At 37.7% G+C, this 18241-nt stretch overlaps 1 protein-coding gene across 3 annotated transcripts in view; it reads right to left on the bottom strand.

Moving 5' to 3' along the window:
- The window catches only part of RBM27 (RNA binding motif protein 27), a 39592-nt gene that overhangs the window by 13706 nt on the left and 7645 nt on the right, over nucleotides 1-18241 (bottom strand). For 2 of the 3 annotated variants that reach the window (XM_034405100.3, XM_087887425.1), the window contains 12 exons: nucleotides 17941-18068; nucleotides 15944-15985; nucleotides 11010-11101; nucleotides 10173-10384; nucleotides 8867-9127; nucleotides 6763-6993; nucleotides 5469-5603; nucleotides 4295-4444; nucleotides 2529-2676; nucleotides 1326-1476; nucleotides 351-647; nucleotides 85-225 (listed from right to left, as the gene is read on the bottom strand). In XM_034405100.3, coding sequence (XP_034260991.1) covers nucleotides 85-225; nucleotides 351-647; nucleotides 1326-1476; nucleotides 2529-2676; nucleotides 4295-4444; nucleotides 5469-5603; nucleotides 6763-6993; nucleotides 8867-9127; nucleotides 10173-10384; nucleotides 11010-11101; nucleotides 15944-15985; nucleotides 17941-18068 — 1988 coding nt within the window. The remainder of the gene's footprint in view (nucleotides 1-84; nucleotides 226-350; nucleotides 648-1325; nucleotides 1477-2528; nucleotides 2677-4294; nucleotides 4445-5468; nucleotides 5604-6762; nucleotides 6994-8866; nucleotides 9128-10172; nucleotides 10385-11009; nucleotides 11102-15943; nucleotides 15986-17940; nucleotides 18069-18241) is intronic. The other variant, XM_034405104.3, reaches the window with a different exon arrangement.

An 18241-nucleotide genomic window follows, 5' to 3' on the forward strand; every position in this document is an offset into this window, starting at 1 on the left:
TTGCTTGTAATTAATATATTGCATGATTACGTTTGTAGTATTTTGTCCTGAGATCAGAAGGTCTTCCATATCCACTTCTCTTACCTGAACATCCTCTGTAGTAGCATTGGACTGGTTAAGTAATACATGATGAGAATCTGGATGATTTCCACTGGTTGTTCCAAGTCGATGTTTAACTGGAACCTTGTTAAAGACATAGGCACCTGGAGTTAATGGTTTAACCACCTGCATGAATGCACATTAAACAGAAAAATGTTACTATGCATTCATCTTTTTGAACCATCACCATAGATCCCAAAGATCAGAATTTGGGAAGATCAAAGAACGGAAGTTACAGTAGAATACTACACCTTTGGCATACTGCTGTGTATTGTTACAGGTGGAGGCTGTGCCAAAACCTGTGGCTGCACATGCAATTGATGAAGAGATTGTGTTGGCAGCAGCTGCTGTTGCTGCTGCAGCTGTGGTGGCTGCGGCTGTGACAGTTGCTGCTGTTGCAAGGGCTGCTGCTCGTTGCTTTCCCGGTGCCACAATACTCGTATAAACCGATTGTTCAACACTGCCTCTGTGCTAGAAATAGCTTTTCTGGCTTCATCGTTCGTTAAATACTGAATTAGAGCAGCTTCAGGATCATTCTTAAAGGCAACCTAAGGAACAAAAATCCAACATTTTTATCTGCAAAGTCTAATCACATAGCAACAAAACGTCTAAGCCATAATTACTAGTTGTAATTTATTTCGGAGCTATTATTTCTGGTAAGATACTTTTATGAAATTCTTTGCAATAGTATTTAAGCATTTGCTGCCCGCATTTTCATCAACACTGAAGTACAGGAATTCTAAATTGATGCCATTTGTATATAATGCCATAAGGTGGCACATTAAGAAAGTGCTAAAAACAAGCACTCAAGCAATGTTGAGTGAAGAACTGACATTTTTACAACAGAACACCATCACTGCTTTAGTATTTTTTCCCTAAACATTGAAGAAGTAATTTTTCATATCTAACTTGGAAATAAATTTAATTGTGCCACCATCGAACATGTTACAGAAAAAATGTACTCAACCATTCTTAACACAAGATTGCCCATTTCACTATATAAAACAGAATGAGAAATATAACTACAGTGTCACTGATCAAAGTCTGTCCCCTGCTGTTTGAGAAATGGATGAATGCCACTTCCTAAGGCACCTTCTTTCCTTAGCCAATAGCTTGTATTGCTGCAAAATTTCTCCAAATACTTTCCCCAGACTAATGTCCATGCTATTTTAAACCCATCAGCTCTTGTTTTATACAAATGTACATAAGGAAGTGTTTAATTTTACCTGAATGTTGGAAATTGTTCCAAATTTGCTGAAATGTTCATTCAACTGAGTAATATTGTTCAGTTCTGGTGGTATTTTACGAACTTCCAATTTAGTATTCGTATACTGGCTCTTCTTCAGGAACCCTGGCTTATTTTGGTTATTAGTTTGTCTGAAGAAAAAGAAAGGAAATGAGGCTTCACATGTTCTTTTAAAAAATTAATTTATGCAAAACAGCAATCTTTTATTTTTAAAGCCTTTTAATATAAGAATTAAAATAATGTCAAGAGTATTCATGGAACAATTCTAATAGGTTCGGGATTAAACTGCAGGCAGGGAATTTACCATATTCCACCAGGCTTTTCACCTCTACTTGGCACTCTTACTGAAAAACCGCATTATTTTAAAATGTTTTTATTTATTTAAATGATTTATAGAGCTGCCCATCACATAGCAGTTTGTTATGCTATATTTAAAACTTAAAATAAGAGCCAGTGTAGTGTAATGGTGAAAGTGCTGGTTTGGAAATCAAGAGACTGAATTCTAGTCATGCCTTAAGCATGAAAGCTGACTGGCTGCCCCCAAGAGCCCTCACAGGGTGGTGGTGGTGGAAATTGTTTTGCTTCTCATCCAAGAAACTTTTTAAGGTCTGACTGGATGGTGGGGATTGGTGGAGTATGGGAGTATGAATGATTTCCAGAAAAAGTGCAGACTACAGGAACCATTTGCACTTCAGTTTGAGGTGCAGACAACACAGACTCGTCCTCAACAGCCTGCTCCTGTCTTCACAGGGTAGAAAACATCCTGCAGCCAAGAAGGCTCCACACCCATTCACACTTCTCAGGTGACCCTGAGGACACAGACAAATCTCCAAGTGGGCTCAACTACTCTCTAAAAGAATGCAAATGACAGCTGTCTGCAAGGAATATAAATCCTTCCATTCCCCACCATCCAGTTAGAGCTGAAGAAGCTTCTTGGATGAGAAGTGAAATGTCTTCAAAGAAAAACCAGAAAGTCCAGTTGCCTCCTGAAAAGGCACCTTTGGGACAACCATGACCTGGATGACTGAGAACAGAACCAATATACCCCGGTTTAAACATTAATTTAATTTAATTAAACTAAAATGTTCATAACAATTCCTGATTTTCAGGTCCCATAGTTCTTTCATGTAATATTTCTGATTTTGATTCAATGATGTAATTAATTAGCAACCCATGTCCTTACTTTCCAATCCATGGTTTCTTTGGAGATGGTCCTTCTATAGTGTTCAAAATTCTCTTCCTGTTGTCTGGCTCAAGGACCACTCTGGATACATTACTGCTGTTACTTGCAATTCCAATTGGAGGTTCGGTTTGTATGATAATATTAGCAGCTAGAAGAAAAGATCAATATACTTGAAGCACATCATTGCTACCATACATTTCTCTTGTAGGAATAACAGAAATAATGCTAATATAGTATCGAAACTTCTATATTGTTCAGATCCTCCACAACAGAAAATAAAACAATGGGCAAAATTGGAAATCTTTTTGCTGGAGACACCATTCTCCCTTTCTGAAAAATAATTTAAGTGAAAATTCAACAATGGAAAATTGCTCACAATTCCAATTATAAGAGGCACTACATATAAGTAGCAATAGTAAAATTTGCACAGAATGCCTCTGAAAATAAATATTGCTTGTTCATTTAATTACTAAAACAAAGTTTGACAAATTGATCAATTTCTTTTTTTTTCTTTTTGAGTTTATTTTACTGATCTTACCAGCAATCTGTTTCCTGATCAGCTTATGCATTTGGCAAAAAGTCTACATAAACATTTATGACCACAAGAGATGTAGCTTGTATGTCTTTTTCTATGACACGTTGTTTTTCTTTCATTTTATCGTTTTCTACTTTTAGAGATATGAGCTGCTCAGAGTCTGGGAATCAGGTGGCCTCTAAATATCAGCGAGTCAGTCAGTCCCTATTCTTCCTTCATTTGTCTTTGGGTGCTTGTCAATAATTTATTTCACATCGTTGTTTTTGTTGGAATTGCTCCACCAAATTTTAGAGAGAGCGAACAAGCACATTCTAGTTTATATGTTTAGGAGCTACAAATTGAATAAATCCATATACCGTGTTTTTCAGAGTATAAAACGCATCTTTCCCCCCCCCAAGAGACTGAAAATTTGGGTGCATCTTATACTTCGAATGAAGCTTTTTTGAAGCTTTTTTTCAGCCCTAACAAGGTGCTAGCTGAGAGAAGTGATCTACCCCGTGCTTTGCCTGCTTTTCTCATTGCTGCTTCCTCTTAGCTGTGCCTTAGAAGCTGTTTTTTATCCCCAAGCAGGGGATAAAAAACCAGCAAACTAATGTGCTGAAGCTGACCAGACTAAGGACGCTAGCTAGATGAATACCTGGTAGGCAGATTCCCCCCCCCAAATTTTCCTCCCCAAAAACTAAGATGCGTCTTATACTCCGCTGCGTCTTATACTCCGAAAAATACGGTAAATATATGACTTGGACAAATATATGTGATATTCTTGTAGAATGCACAAGCAGCATTACAGACAAGTTTAAAGAGAAAAAACACTGTACTGCATACCACTTATTCATTCCATTCATTGGTACCAAATGATTTCTGAAATAACTACAAGTTTATGTTTTCTTAGAGAAAATGTTTGGCATAATGCAGGAAACAAGAACCACAAATTTCAATAAAATGTTTCAGTGCAAGAATTAGGGATAAAATAAAATAAAAAGAAACTTGGGAACTGATCAGAATCTCTAGTCCTCATTTATTTAGTTTACACAGACTGAATATTTTAATCCCTCCTTCCCAGACATTTCAGAGTCTGGACTGAGCTACCATTTATAAACTGAATTACTAATGAAATCTTCTCCTATGTATTAGTCATTTGTGAGCAATTCTCCTCCTGTTACTTTCTCAGCCTCTCTACAATCTGTCATGATATTCCAAACCCTCAATGTTTTCATATAAGAGATCACACCTCTTGGATTTGTGTCCATTTCACCAGATGTTAGGCCAATAAGATTTGGACGCTGCATTGGAGTCCTTGAAAAGAACTGTCGATATTGAGATCTACCAGTACTAGTAATACTAGGAGCTTCTGGATTATAGCCATCTGGTTCATATGTATCTATTAAGAGAGAGAGAGAGAGAGAGAGAGAGAGAGAGAGAGAGGAGGGGGAGAGTGAAAGAGAGAGAGAGGGAGGGAGAGGGAGAGAAGGAGGGAGAGAGAGGGGGGAGGGAGGGAGGGAGAGGGAGGAAGATGGGGGGAAGAGGAAATTTCCTTATTTAAAAACAAAGAATTTTAATTTATAAAATTACATCCCGCCTTCCATATAATGTCATTCTCAGATCAATTATCAATCAATTATAAGATGACACTTTTTTTCTATTAAAAATATGAAAGCACATCAATAAAAACAAACCCATTCATCAGTTAAAAACTACTTCAGCAAAATGTTTAAAGCTCAAAAGCCTGGCAAGATACGTTTTGAGTTGTAATGCAACTTATTCCCTTAATTTTTTTGCATCAACATCACAGATTGAGATCTCTGTAAGATGCCTACAAGAGGGCATCCATTTAGAACAGGGATCCCCAACCCCTGGTCCATGGACCAGCACCAGTCCGCGACACGCCAACAACTGGTCCGCGCACACAAGTGAAGCCTGCATCTGTGGGATGCAGGCAGCACACACAACCATGCCCTCTCCAATCCACAGAACTCTCTCCATGGAACCGGTCCCTCGTGCTTAAAAGGTTGGGAGCCGCTGATCTAGAATAGATGGAAATGGGTGTTCCTGACATTGGTAGAAAACATTGAGATGCTTGAAGAAAAAGTTGCTCCCCCCCCCCCCCCACTTTCCTGCACCTTCCAATTTTTCTTGCTTCCAGGGTCTTAAGACATGACATTCTTTGAGCGAAGGAACTGGTATAGATCAATCTTGGAGGACTGAATCAATTAGGCAGATGAAGAGACAGGCAGTCCTTCAAGTAACCCATGCCTTGTTAAGGATTACAGTTCATTTCATCAGACGTAAATTATATTTTGTCATGCAAAACATGACCCTCATTAGAGAAATGGGAGACAATTTCCCATTTGCAGCTAATAAACATGGATATATACTGTGAGATGCAGAAAATAATATTTGCTTACGTTCTGATACTGAATACAGTAGGCTTTGGGGTAGTGGTGGAGGTAGCCTTGCCCCCATTGGTGCAAGGCTGGGCACTGTAGTTGTTCCTGGCGGGTCACGGCTATTAATTAAACTGGATTGAGATGAAGGAGGTCCTGGAATAAAACAGAAATGGTAGTCAGGCCTCTTGAACAATTTTTATACATTATGTCCCTTCATGAATATAGTAAGGCATTTGTAGTAGGAGTATAGGAATTAACTCATTTTTTCCGTAAAACGAATCAAATGTTGGACCAAACTAGCTACCTAACACAACTCAAAGAAAATCAGTACAGGGAGTCCTCGACTTACAGCAGTTCATTTAGTGAGCGTTCAAAGTTACAACAGCACTGAAAAAAAATGACTTATGACCGGTTTTCACATTTATGACTGTGGCAGCATCCCCATGGTCACCTGATCAAAATTCAGATGTTTGGCAAATGGTTCGTATTTATGACAGTTGGGAGTGTCCTGAGGTCACGTGATCAGCTTTTGCAACCTTCTGACAAGCAAAGCCAATGAGGAATCTGGATTCATTTAACAATCATGTTACTAACTTAACAAATGCAATGACTGACTTAACAACAGTGGCAAGAAAAATCATAAAATGGGGCAAACCATTTTAACTAAAGTTTTGCTTAGCAACATAAATTTGGGACTCAATTGTGGTCGTAAATCGAGGACAACCTGTATATACGTGCTCATGAGTAGCCAACAAATATGAATATATATATATATATATATACACACATACACACACACACACACACATACAAACGAGAGAGGGAGAGAAAGAGTGTCAGTCAGTCTTTTGAGGGTTTTAATGTACAGGTAGTCCTCAATTTATGATGATTTGTTTTGTGACCATTTGAAGTTACAAGGGCAGTGAAAAGTTTTTTACAACCAGTAATCATAACAATTGCAGCATTGTCATATTCACGCGATCAACATTCAGGTGCTTGGTAATTGACATATATTTACAAGTGTTACAGCATCCCATGCTCATGTGATTGTCATTTGCAACCTTCCCACCTAGCTTCTGACAAGCAAAGCCAATAGGGGAAGCCAGATTTGTTTTAACAACCATGTGATTTTTATTAATAATACAATTAACTGCATGACTCACTTTACAACTGTGGCAAAAAAAAGGTTATAAAATTGGCCACGACTCACTTAAAAACCACTTTGCTTAACCATGGAATTCTTCCCATTCAGTATTGTTACTATAAGAAATAATCAAACTGTTTTGCAACAACAACAACAAAATAATCTTACTTGGTATGGGGATTCTAACAAGTGGTGGCGGTCGAGGATGTAAATGTGGGCCTGGCATTCTCATGTTGTGGGTTGGACCTTGGGTTGGGGGCATTAGCATTCCAGGTGGAGGAAGTCCCGGAGGCGGAGGTGGGAAAGGAATCATGCTTGGCAGAGATACTTCATCTACAACTAGTGGGTCATTTCCATGATCGAACTGACAAAGATCACCAAGTACGCAAAATCCTCGTTCTATTAAGAAAGGGTGGGAAAAAAGCCAGATAGAATCATTACGGATAACTAATTCATTATACAAAAAAAGAGAGGTTTTGTTAAAGACTTTTTATACTAATAAAAGCATTTGTTATGTAATGCAATGGGCAATGACATTGCATGGTCCATTTCACATGAAAATAAGCATCGGTCTTAAATCACCTTGCTAAAACTGCAATCTTTTTGAATATTTTTCTCTATAAAGGAACCATTCTTCTAGAATAAAGAAGAAGGGAGACAACATCAAACGATAATCTTCTGAAAAAAAGAGTTTTAGCCTACTCTATGTCTTTCTCCATAATATTTAAATTAAGACATTAATTTAATTAATCACGTTATTTGACGTGAATATCAAAACATAGAGCATACCGTATTTTTCGGAGTATAAGATGCACCTCCCCCCCCCAAGAGACTGAAAATTTGGGTGCATCTTATACTCCAAATGTAGCTTTTTCGAAGTTTTTTTTCAGCCCTAACAAGGATCTTCTCAGCTTTGCCGCTGTGCTTTAACAAGGCGCTAGCGAGTGACGCAATCTCCATTCTTTGCTGACTCTTAGCTGTTCTTTAGAAACTTTTTTCCAGCCCTAACTAGGCGGTGATTGAAGCGATCTCCCCGTGCTTTGCCTGCTTTTCTCATTGCTGCTTCCTCTCAGCTGTGCCTTAGAAGCTGTTTTTTAATCCTCAAGCAGGAGATAAAAAACCAGTAAACTAATGTGCTGAAGCTGACCAGACTAAGGATCTGTTCTGCCCCAGCTACGGATCCCAAAGAACGCAGCACACACAAAGTCCGTACAAACCTTAGTTTACTAATTAAGGACTACTAATGAGCTTTCTTAGTAGTTGTTCGAACACAAGTACAGTTTATATCAGTCTTTTCTGAACAAAGGCTGTTAATTTAACTTCATTAACAGCCGACAAGAATTCAAAGAATAATAACTCAATTCTGAGGCACAGTATTTCAGGTAACCGTAATCTTACTGTGGTTGGCAGAATGCCCAGAAGCAATTTGCAGGAAAACTGACAAGAGATAAACAAGAGCCAAATCAAACGTTTCTGGAATCAAGACACGAAGGAATATGAATGAAGTTGTTTCCTGAAAATTGCATCAGTCGTTGTCCTTCCTTAAATAGGCTAGGGGAATGGCCAACTAGCTCCAAGCCTTACTCTCAAGGAGTCCTCCTCTCGAGGAGCCACTCCTGCCTTTTAACAGCTCTGCGCGCTCGTGCATCAAGAAGAGGCTCCTCCTCTTCACTTATGGGCGCTTCTGGAGGTTCTGAAGGCCCTGGCTGAATCCCCGCCTCTGGCACCACATCTTCTCCAGCCTCATTGTCTGACTCGAGCGCCAGCTGCACAGGCTGCTGGCGCAGTAGCACACCAGCGTCCTCGCTGTCGGAATCGGCTACCATAGGTCGCTGGTGGGCCACAACTGGATCCTAGCTAGATGAATACCTGGTAGGCGGATTTCTTACTCAATTAAGTACACAAACTATCACCGAAGTAGAATGAAATTAATCAGAGATGTACATATGATCTATATCAGTGGTTCTTAACCTTTGTGGCTTGGTGGTGGGTAGAGGAACCAGGCCATGTGAGTGGAGGGCCAGCGGACACATGCATGTGTGCGCAATTCAACTTGCACAAGTTGAGCTGTGCACGTGCACTGGCCTGCTGCTTACACAAATCGAGTTGCACACATGTACATGCACACTGGCTCACCGCTCATGGAGCCCAGTTCCGAATTGGCCATGGCCCAGGGGTTGGGGACCCCTGATCTATATGATAATAGTTTCATTGATATCATGTTTTGAAAATGCCATAAAAAACTGATAGAACAAGCAGAAGCCTCAGTTACCATCATAATCTCGACACCGCCTTTTTGGTGGAACATTCCTGCCAAATGAATTAGGTGCGGAATGATTGCCGTAGTAATTTGACCAGCTTTCTGTTGTGTTTTCAGGATGGTGAGCTGGCGCAATCACAGTGACAGCAGTAGGAATACATTGGGCTCCAGTAGAATACTGTTCAGCTGAGTTTATGGAAGACAAAGACACAGGGTTGTATGAACTGTCCATGTCACTTCTTTCACACTTGAATTTGGCTCGGTCTCTGTGATCTGTTTGAAAATTTGAAATAAATTTAGGTAAATTTACACTTTCTTCCACAGTTCTTTTGAGACATCATGACTCTGCATAAAAATTAACATTACAGTATAATAATTTATTATTGTTCAAGTAAAATCTTCAAATACTGCTAAAATTACATTTCTGACAGTAAAAAAAGGATATAGTTAGGATCACTGCATAGAGTTCATTGACATTTCTTTCAGAAAAGAAAACTATGATCTTACAAAAATGATTTCAATTATTAGATATTTTTTTCTAAAATACTATTTTATCATATAACATAAATGCAATTTATAAGAGTAATAAGTTACTTATTTTATAGAAATAAGTAACATGCATCCACTTCTTTCAGCAGAGGCGTAATTCAGAACAGTAACATCTAGCAGTAGGCAAAGAATAACAGAAGGCACCATCTATTAGAATGTACCTTAGAACAAATTAATAATTCCCTGCATTAAGGCACTCTACAGAGCAGTACATAGTCTGCTGTTGGAAAATGCCCAGCCAGGAAGGAGGACAACTCAAGCTGGGAATTAGCCTTGAATAACTGCAGTTGCAAGAAAAGAATAGAATAGAATAGAATAGAATAGAATAGAATAGAATAGAATAGAATAGAATAGAATAGAATTTTTTATTGGCCAAGTGTGATTGGACACACAAGGAATTTGTCTTGGTGCATATACTCTCAGTGTAACATAAAAGAAAAGATACGTTCATCAAGAATCATAAGGTACAACACTTAATGAGGTCGAGGACTGACTCCTCCCACAGGCTCCACGGAACCTTATCTGTTCCCAAGGGAAGGAAAGCAGTCTGGGGAGATTCCTGCAGTATAGATAGAATTGCAATAAAGCAGTCACACCTTAAACTCTTACTGTGTTGATCTATTGTCTGGGCCTGACACCAGCTATTTTTTAAATCAATTCTAATTATTTATCAGAATTAGGTGATATATATACACACACATATTCATTAAAAGCATGTTTTTCAATCTATTTTCACATGACGTCTTACTTGGATGTAATAGCAACTCACCAATATTTCTGCCAGGATCCCTGTCTTTGTTTGCATCTTGGTCTTTGCTTTTGCCTCTACTGCGGCTCCGACTTCGGCTTAACCCTCTGCTTTTACTACGACTCTTACTTCTTCCCCTTCGCCAGTCATATTTGTCTCTGTATAAGTCATTCCTATCATAGTATCTATCGTAGTCTCTCCATTTGCCATCATCTCTTTTTCTTTCTCTGGTTCTATTTAAAATTCAAAAGCAAAAAAATGAAGAAGAGGATTTTCAAACAACCTAAAATGTTCATAGCATTAAAATGTAATAAGAAGATACAGCAATAATTTTTTTTACACAAAAAATAATGTGTGGAACTCTTAAGCTTCGAGAAATATCATGAATAAAATAGAGATAGCAAATATAATCAATTTTCACTATTAGTTAGAATGACTAGAAAGTGTTGTGGTGCGCCAGCAGCCTGCGGAGCTGGCAGCAGAGTCGGACAGTGAGGAGGCTGGGGAGGACCATGGGTCAGTATGCCTGGTAGATGGACTGTTCTAAACACAAATGCTCTCTGAAAGTTTCTTGTGCTGATAAAATTGTAGTACTCAATCAGATGTATCAGCACAGATGAAAACATATTCTTGTTACACAACAACCATTTGAATCAGAGCAGATCAAATACAGCTAATGAATTACATTTATCTTAATCAGAGTGTACAGCAAGACCATCTGAGCATAAAGAAGAAGATATATACTTACAATTATAATAATAATTTAACAAAGTTGGAAGGGACCTTGGAAGTCTTCTAGTCCAACCCAACCCCCTGCTTAGACAGGAAACCCGACACCACTTATGAATAAACACAAACCTTTGCTCGTTAGAATCTGAACGATTTTTCTGCGGGCTAGTGTATTTCTTCTTTTTGTTCTCTCGGTCTTCTTCAAAAGATTCCTGAAATGTCTAACAACAAATACGAACATTATTATTAAATAAAACCCAATGATATGGGAGACACAAAGCAATGATAACACAGATTGACAAAAAACAATGCTAGATGCTAGCATTAAAAAAAGTGATTTATATATGGATTTCATTCATTGAAATCATTATAAACATACATAAATGTATAGCACTTTTTTTTTTGCAGTATTCCTTGTATTAAATCAGAATGGGTTACTAAAGGATATATAACATATTCTGTGTGTGAACCATTCTATGCACAAAACAGCATGTGGTCTGTTTAGACCCAAATCTGGAACATGCAATTTTAGTGTGGGTACAGACAAACCCTCCCCCCCATGTTCTGCACACAAAGTTTGTGAAATAGGAAACAATGGCAAAAATCAAACCAGTGGCATGGAGGGGAGAAAAGGAAGATTGGGGAGGAGAGGGGGGGAAGAAGTAGTAGGTATCCCATGTACCTGAAATCCAGGTGTGATGACAGCAGCAGCAAAGAGGAGAGTATGCTAGGACACTTGGGAAGGGGACGGGCATGGGTACTTTTTGTTCAGTGGTGCTGTGGTTGAATTCAGGTATAGTGGCAGCAGAAATGAAAGAAAGCTTCAGGACAGGACTGGGGCTGGAATTACTAGAATGAGCAAGCAAGCTCAGAGGAAGAGAAATGTGTCCCATCCTTGCCTTATTCATCCTGCAAAAGTGTCTGGAATCTGTCTTGCCTGAAATACGGAATAAGCAAGGATGCAACTACCTGGAACAGGTCCAATGAAATCCTGACTCACAATGCTTTCCCGGCAGAAAAAAGCCATTTTTTATTTCTTTCTTGGGTTACTGCTTCAAGTTTGAAAACTACAAGGGCAAAGAGTGGGAACTAAGGATTCATGACACTAGAGTTCTCTATGAAAATAATGGCAAGCCCTAATTTGCTGAATTTTTGATCAGGAATTTCAAAAAATGTTACATTATACCAGTGGTGAAATCTAAAATTTGTTACTATCGGTTCTGTGGGCGTGGCTTGGGAAGGTAATGTGACTGGGTAGGCGTGGCCAATTTTAAAAAAACTTTTAAAACCATTTTTTCTACAACCTCTTCGGCAAAGAGATTATAAAAAAATGCTTTCAAAAGGCTCTGACGATCCCAGCTGAGTTGCCTGATCAGCAAAGGCTTTTAAAAAAAACTCAGCTTGGTTCGTCAGAGGCATTTAAAAGAAAAAAGTGTTTTTTTCTTTTAAAAGCCTTTGACGATCCCAGCTGAGCCGCGCAATCATCAGAGGCTTTTTTTTTTAACTTTTAAAAGCATTTTTTCCGCCTAAGAGGTTGTAGAAAAAATGCTTTTAAAAGTAAAAAAAAAAGCCTCTGATGATTGTGTGGCTCAGCTGGGCATGGGGGGGGGCAGGGATTTTTGCTACCGGTTCTCCGAACCATCCGCCTCCATCGCTACTGGATCGGGCGATCCGGTCCGAACCGGGAGCATTTCACCCCTGCATTATACCTATTGTTTTTATGGGAATAAGCTAGTCTATGGAACAAGTGCATCAGCCTTGAAAATCTTGAAATATAAATTTACAAATCAAAATGGATGGACATTTTAAAGTTTGTATTTTCATTTTTTACTTATTTTGAATCTGGTAATTAAGACAACACTATTTTATTCTGATAAACAGATCAGATCCACTTAGCAGCATTAAAAAAAGTATCTATGGTAGCCTGGTTAACAAATATTTTGACCCTTCTAGCCTTTTGGGCTGTGATGGTTTTCTTGCCTACTTTCAACAACTATGGGTTCTTCCAAGCAAATTAAAATACAGTTCACTCTTATGAAGTAGAAGAGCTGTTGATTTTAATACAGGTGGTCCTTGATTTATGACTACAATTAAGCCTCAAACTTTGGTTAAGTGAGTTTTGTCCCATTTTATGATCTTTCTTGCCACAGTCGTTAAGTGAATTACTGCAGTTGGTAAGTCAGTAACACAGCTGTTAAGTGAGTCTGGCTTCCCCATTGATTTTGCTTGTCAAAAGGTGATCACATGACCTTGGGACACAGCAACAGTCATAAGTATGAACCAGTTGCCAAGCATCTGAATTTTGATCACATGATAATGGGGATACTACAAAGATTGTAAGTGTGAAAAATAGCCCTAAGTGCCGTTGTAACTTTGAACGATCACTAAATGAACTGATGTAAGTCAAGGACTACCTGTAATGAGACTTCGTTAAAAAATGAAAGTTATGTGAGATCTGGAAGATCAAGAAAAATCTCTCCTGGACCTGCTATCAAATTGGTACAATCTGAAAATCAGAACCCCAAAACACTGCAAACTGCTTGTTGAAATAAAAACTGAACAGTTTGGTAATCTACAATTGGGATGGGGGTTGGAAGAATGAAGCATTTGAAGAAAATTTAAAACTAAGTAAAGTAGAAATGCAAAATGTCTATGGAAATTGTCAGTCATCCAGGTCATGGTTGTCCCAAAGGCGCTCTTTCAAGAGGCAACTGGACAAAAAAGTCCAATTGCCTTTTGAAAAAGCACTTTTGTGACAGAAATGCAAAAGAAAAAGAAAAGTGTTTGATGCAATGGCTCAAGGCACTGGGCTAGGTACCAGGAAACCGTGAATCCTAGTTCTACCTTAGGCACCTAGCCACTTTTTTCAATCAACGGCAGAAGACCATTGATTCAAATCATATTTGAAAAATGTTGCCAAAAACCAGCACGGGCTTGTCTCTGCATACTCAAAACTGATTCAAATGTATAAAAGAATAAATAAACAAAAACACCTTGTCAACCATTAAGCACAGTGGTGGATCTATTTATTACACTTTCAGCTTGTGCGGCAGTCAGTGGCATAGGAAATATTGCACGAATGGAAGGAGGAAGAGATTCAACCAAATATCAATGTATCACAGAATATCCCACAGTCAATGAAAAAATGTAGCTGAAATAAAGGCTGGAGATCATCTGCTTTAAAAGAAAATTTGGAAGCACATTTTTTTACAATTCTTTATTTTCTTGCACCTTTGTTTTTGCTCTTTTCTTTCATTTTTCCTCTTTTCTTATTCTAAGAATTAAGTTCTTGTTAGTTTTTTATTCTGTATTAAAATTTATAATGAAATTTATAAAAACTAAATAAAAACAATGATCTGAAATTAATTTCCAAATCAGTCTGAAATACTTACAGGAAAGAAAAAAGATTTTAGAAAGTCTTGCCCAGACTTTAAAAAGTGAAATCTGTGAAGAGATCTCAAAGATGCTGTGCATGCTAGGAGACCCAATAGTATTTCTAAGCTATAACAACTCTGTAAAGAGTAGCAGGAAGCCAGACTACCGGGGGGGGGGGGGGGAGGGGGGGAAGAGAAGAACGGGGGGGGACGGACGTCTAGCTGGCTAAAGGAAGTATTTGGAAGCTGCTATTTCTGCCAAAAGAACTGGTGCAAAACATTGATTAAAAGGATTTTGAAACCTTTGCACCCTGTCACATTCATTATTTTCTTATTTTGAGCCTTAAAATTTGCAAGCAGATAGTAAGTAGAAATTTCCTGACAGAACAATTAATCAGTGGCACAACTTGCCTCCAGAAGTTGTAGGCGCTCCAACACTGGAAGTTTTTAAGAAGAGATTGGACAACTATTTGTCGGAAATAAGGTTTCCTGCCTGAGCAGGGGGTTGGACTAGAAGGCCTCCAAGGTCCCTTCCAACTCTGTTGTTATGGTTATTATTAAGTATGTACTGAAATTTGCAGAATGTCATGTTTAACTTTGCACTATGTAGACATTGTATCAAGACTGGTTCATTTAGGGATTTATTAAGGCATGCCATTTGACTAAACTTTTGCATGCATCTTTGTGCTTTATTTTTGAACCAAAAGACAAGCTTAGAGCTATGTAAAACACCCTTTCAAATGCTTTTCATCACTTTGTCATCATGTTCATTTAGGTAATGTCGATATCCAAAGTGACAACTTCAACAGATACTTGTATTTCATTCAGTCTTTCACTACTGTGTTCCTTTCAAATGTTTTTGGCACAAGCCAAAGTGTATGAAGTAAGTAAATACCTTAAGATATTCCCATATGCTTTTGTACCACTGCTTCTGTTCATAGTGTAGTGAACTTTAGAAAATTTCAACCCCTACAATAGAGTTTTTAAATTAGCAATTACTCACTGTGAAAACAGTTACTGGTAATTTATTTATTTATCAGGTCCCTTCTATGACTTTGTCATAAATAGTGTGCTTCAAATTTTCAATGGAAATTGATTTTGGAGTGTAAATCTTCATAAATAGAACTGCACTTTCTGAGATGGTCTGCACAAAATATGTAGCAGACAAGATTTTAGCTACTGTATAATATTTTCTAAGTATTTTTGTGGAAAAAAGCAACACATTTGATTACGTGCCATCAAATTGCTTACAACTTTTAGCAACTACATAGATATTCTCCATGACAATTTGTTTCTAAATTATCCCCAGGAGATCAGAATTTTTCTTAAATTCAAGTGAAGTTGTCCTGATGAATAATTTGATAGCAAAGAGCAGAATTTAGGAGGAGACAGAAAAATCACTGCGTGTATATGAGGAGGACTATGTGATACAAAGATATCATCTCTCACTTGACCTTATCTAAATATAGCAGAGATTTCACATGTAACACAGTCTGAGTTAATAAAACATTAATCTTAACACAACATATGTTATTTCCCCAATTACATTTACTCCTAAATTAATTATCCATTGTGCTATGAAAGTACAATATTTAAAATGGCAGCTCTGACCTTGTAATTAAACAAAATACAAGCTATGAAGCAATTCAAGCAGGATAAGAATAAATTTTTGCATTATTCCATACGAACCTCTGAAATGGGAATAACCTTCTTTAACACAGTATTTAGCATCTATAATAAAATATGAAATACTGTATGAAAAATACAAATATAAAAGTACATTTAATGCAGCACTGAAAACTACTTGATATCACATTAGGTTTTGTCCTTATGAATGAGTGTTTTTTCCCCAAAGATCTAATTATCTTTTAGCTACAATTCTTGAATGGAACCATCCAGATTTTATCTTTGACTTTAGACAACGTAGGGAACTGCATGAACTGCAAAATCTGTTGTATTTGTTGCATGAAAACAAGCACACAGTAGCTCAGAGGTTGAGTAGATTGTCCTAGATAGGGTCTTGATTCAGTCATATCATTGCCATGTTCTAAGTTTTATCCAAGAAAAATCTAAAGATGTGAGAAGATGGGTTGTATCTCATGTTTCACTTTCCTTCTCTACGCTGTGTGCCAGCCTGCCTGCTTTACATCCCCTATCGTCAAATTTAACTTCAAGCATGGCATACCTAACTGGTCTATATAGTCACAATGTTTCTTTGACTTTCGTAGCTTCTTCCTTCATCATAACTGTTCTCTTATTCAACTGACCCGCGGCTCTCAAATGGTTTTCCTTGACTAGTCAATGCCTTCCCCGTCTTTCTATCCCCTTTTTCCTAGTGCTGGAAGCATCAGTACTACTGTTTCCCCGCCCCCCACATTGGAACATACTTATTTAAGCTCCATCCATGCTCAGACAAAGCACACATTTTGATCCATTATGGACCAGCCAATATGGACCAGTCTGTTTCATGCATAGGATAGTCCTTGCAAGAAACCTTTTATGAAAGAGCCAAATTAAAATGAAGGCAAATGGTTGAATATCTTCAGAGAACAAAAACATTATAAATAAGATATTAAGTGCCTCAACACATCATCACAGTGGCACCTTATAGAATTCCTCAAACATAGACATTCCCTTTTACTACTGAGACTTCCTGAATTTTTCCCCAAAGGAATTAGAAAACAGTTCAGCAAAAAATAATAACATGGCCACAAACTTTCTTAGGAGTTCAATCCTGACCGGTTGACTTAGCCTACGAAGTGGTATGTAAATCTAAGTGCTACTGCTATTAGGAAACATAGTACATGCCTAGCTAAGTATAGAATAAGTATCACAATTCTAGCAACCTATATTATAAAAAAAACAACAAGTCTTTCCAATTCAGATTGGTGTTCCATAAATTTATTGTCTGTCTCCCTTACATAATTTGTGCAGAAGGCTACCTAACCATGTTCTAACATCAGAAAGGGCAATACAGTGCGGAATACAATTAGACAGTTTCCAGCAGAAATTTCTGAAACTTGTTTCACATGCATTTCTTTTCAGGATTATATTAGTTTCATTCACCTAGAATTATATTTATAAGTAATAATAATATTAGCATTAGAAGTAACAAAATCCCTGTTTATTGTAAATTATATAACTTAAAACTTGGTATGTATGAATAGAAGCATAGGTCTTCCAATTAACATTCTTACAATTAAGCCATAGGCAGATGGTAGCATACTAGGGATTATGCATCCATACCCGCCACTTCTATAGCCTAGTTCCCAACGGCTCAAGGCCTGAAGGTGGGTTGTGGCCCAGGGTTTGGGACCCCTGATGTATAGTAAATCAGGTTTCCTTTAAAAATAAAGGGAAAACTATATGTTGTGTTTCCCCGAAAATAAGACCGGGTCTTATATTAATTTTTGTTCCAAAAGATGCATTAGGACTTATTTTTTGGTTAGATCTTATTTTCGGGGAAATAGAGTTATCAAGTAAAACTAGAATAAGGCAATACTGTTATATTTACTTACCTGGGATTGAATCCCATTACATTTCACTAGGTCTTCTTTCTCGGTGATGTGCTTTGGCTTATGCACAACCACCTTAGGGTATGTTCAATGAACATTACTGGGGTTAATTCTGAATGGATTTGCACAGGATTCCTCTATGTATCAAGGAAATTATATTAAAAAACTTACCATTGCTTCTTCTTTGATTTCTTCTTTTCCTTGATTAGTCTTCAGATCTGGTTTTACTGGTTCATTAGGAACTAGGTAATCCTTAGTATATAGGCTTTCAAATAATTTGTCAACAAAACCCGATGTTTCTGTGGGAGACAAACAAGAAAATTAATCACGTTTCTAATGAACCTTTCTAGTTTTGCATTAAAGTTGCCTTTTTTTTTTTTACTCCAGATCAATTCAATTCCAATAAATGAAATAACCTAAAACTTGGTTTTCCAGTAACAGAAACATCACTACTGTACCAGAGTGTTTTAAA

Source organism: Pantherophis guttatus, chromosome 2 (assembly GCF_059756535.1).
Source record: "Pantherophis guttatus breed Tessera chromosome 2, ASM5975653v1, whole genome shotgun sequence".
Taxonomy (NCBI): Eukaryota; Metazoa; Chordata; class Lepidosauria; order Squamata; family Colubridae; genus Pantherophis; species Pantherophis guttatus.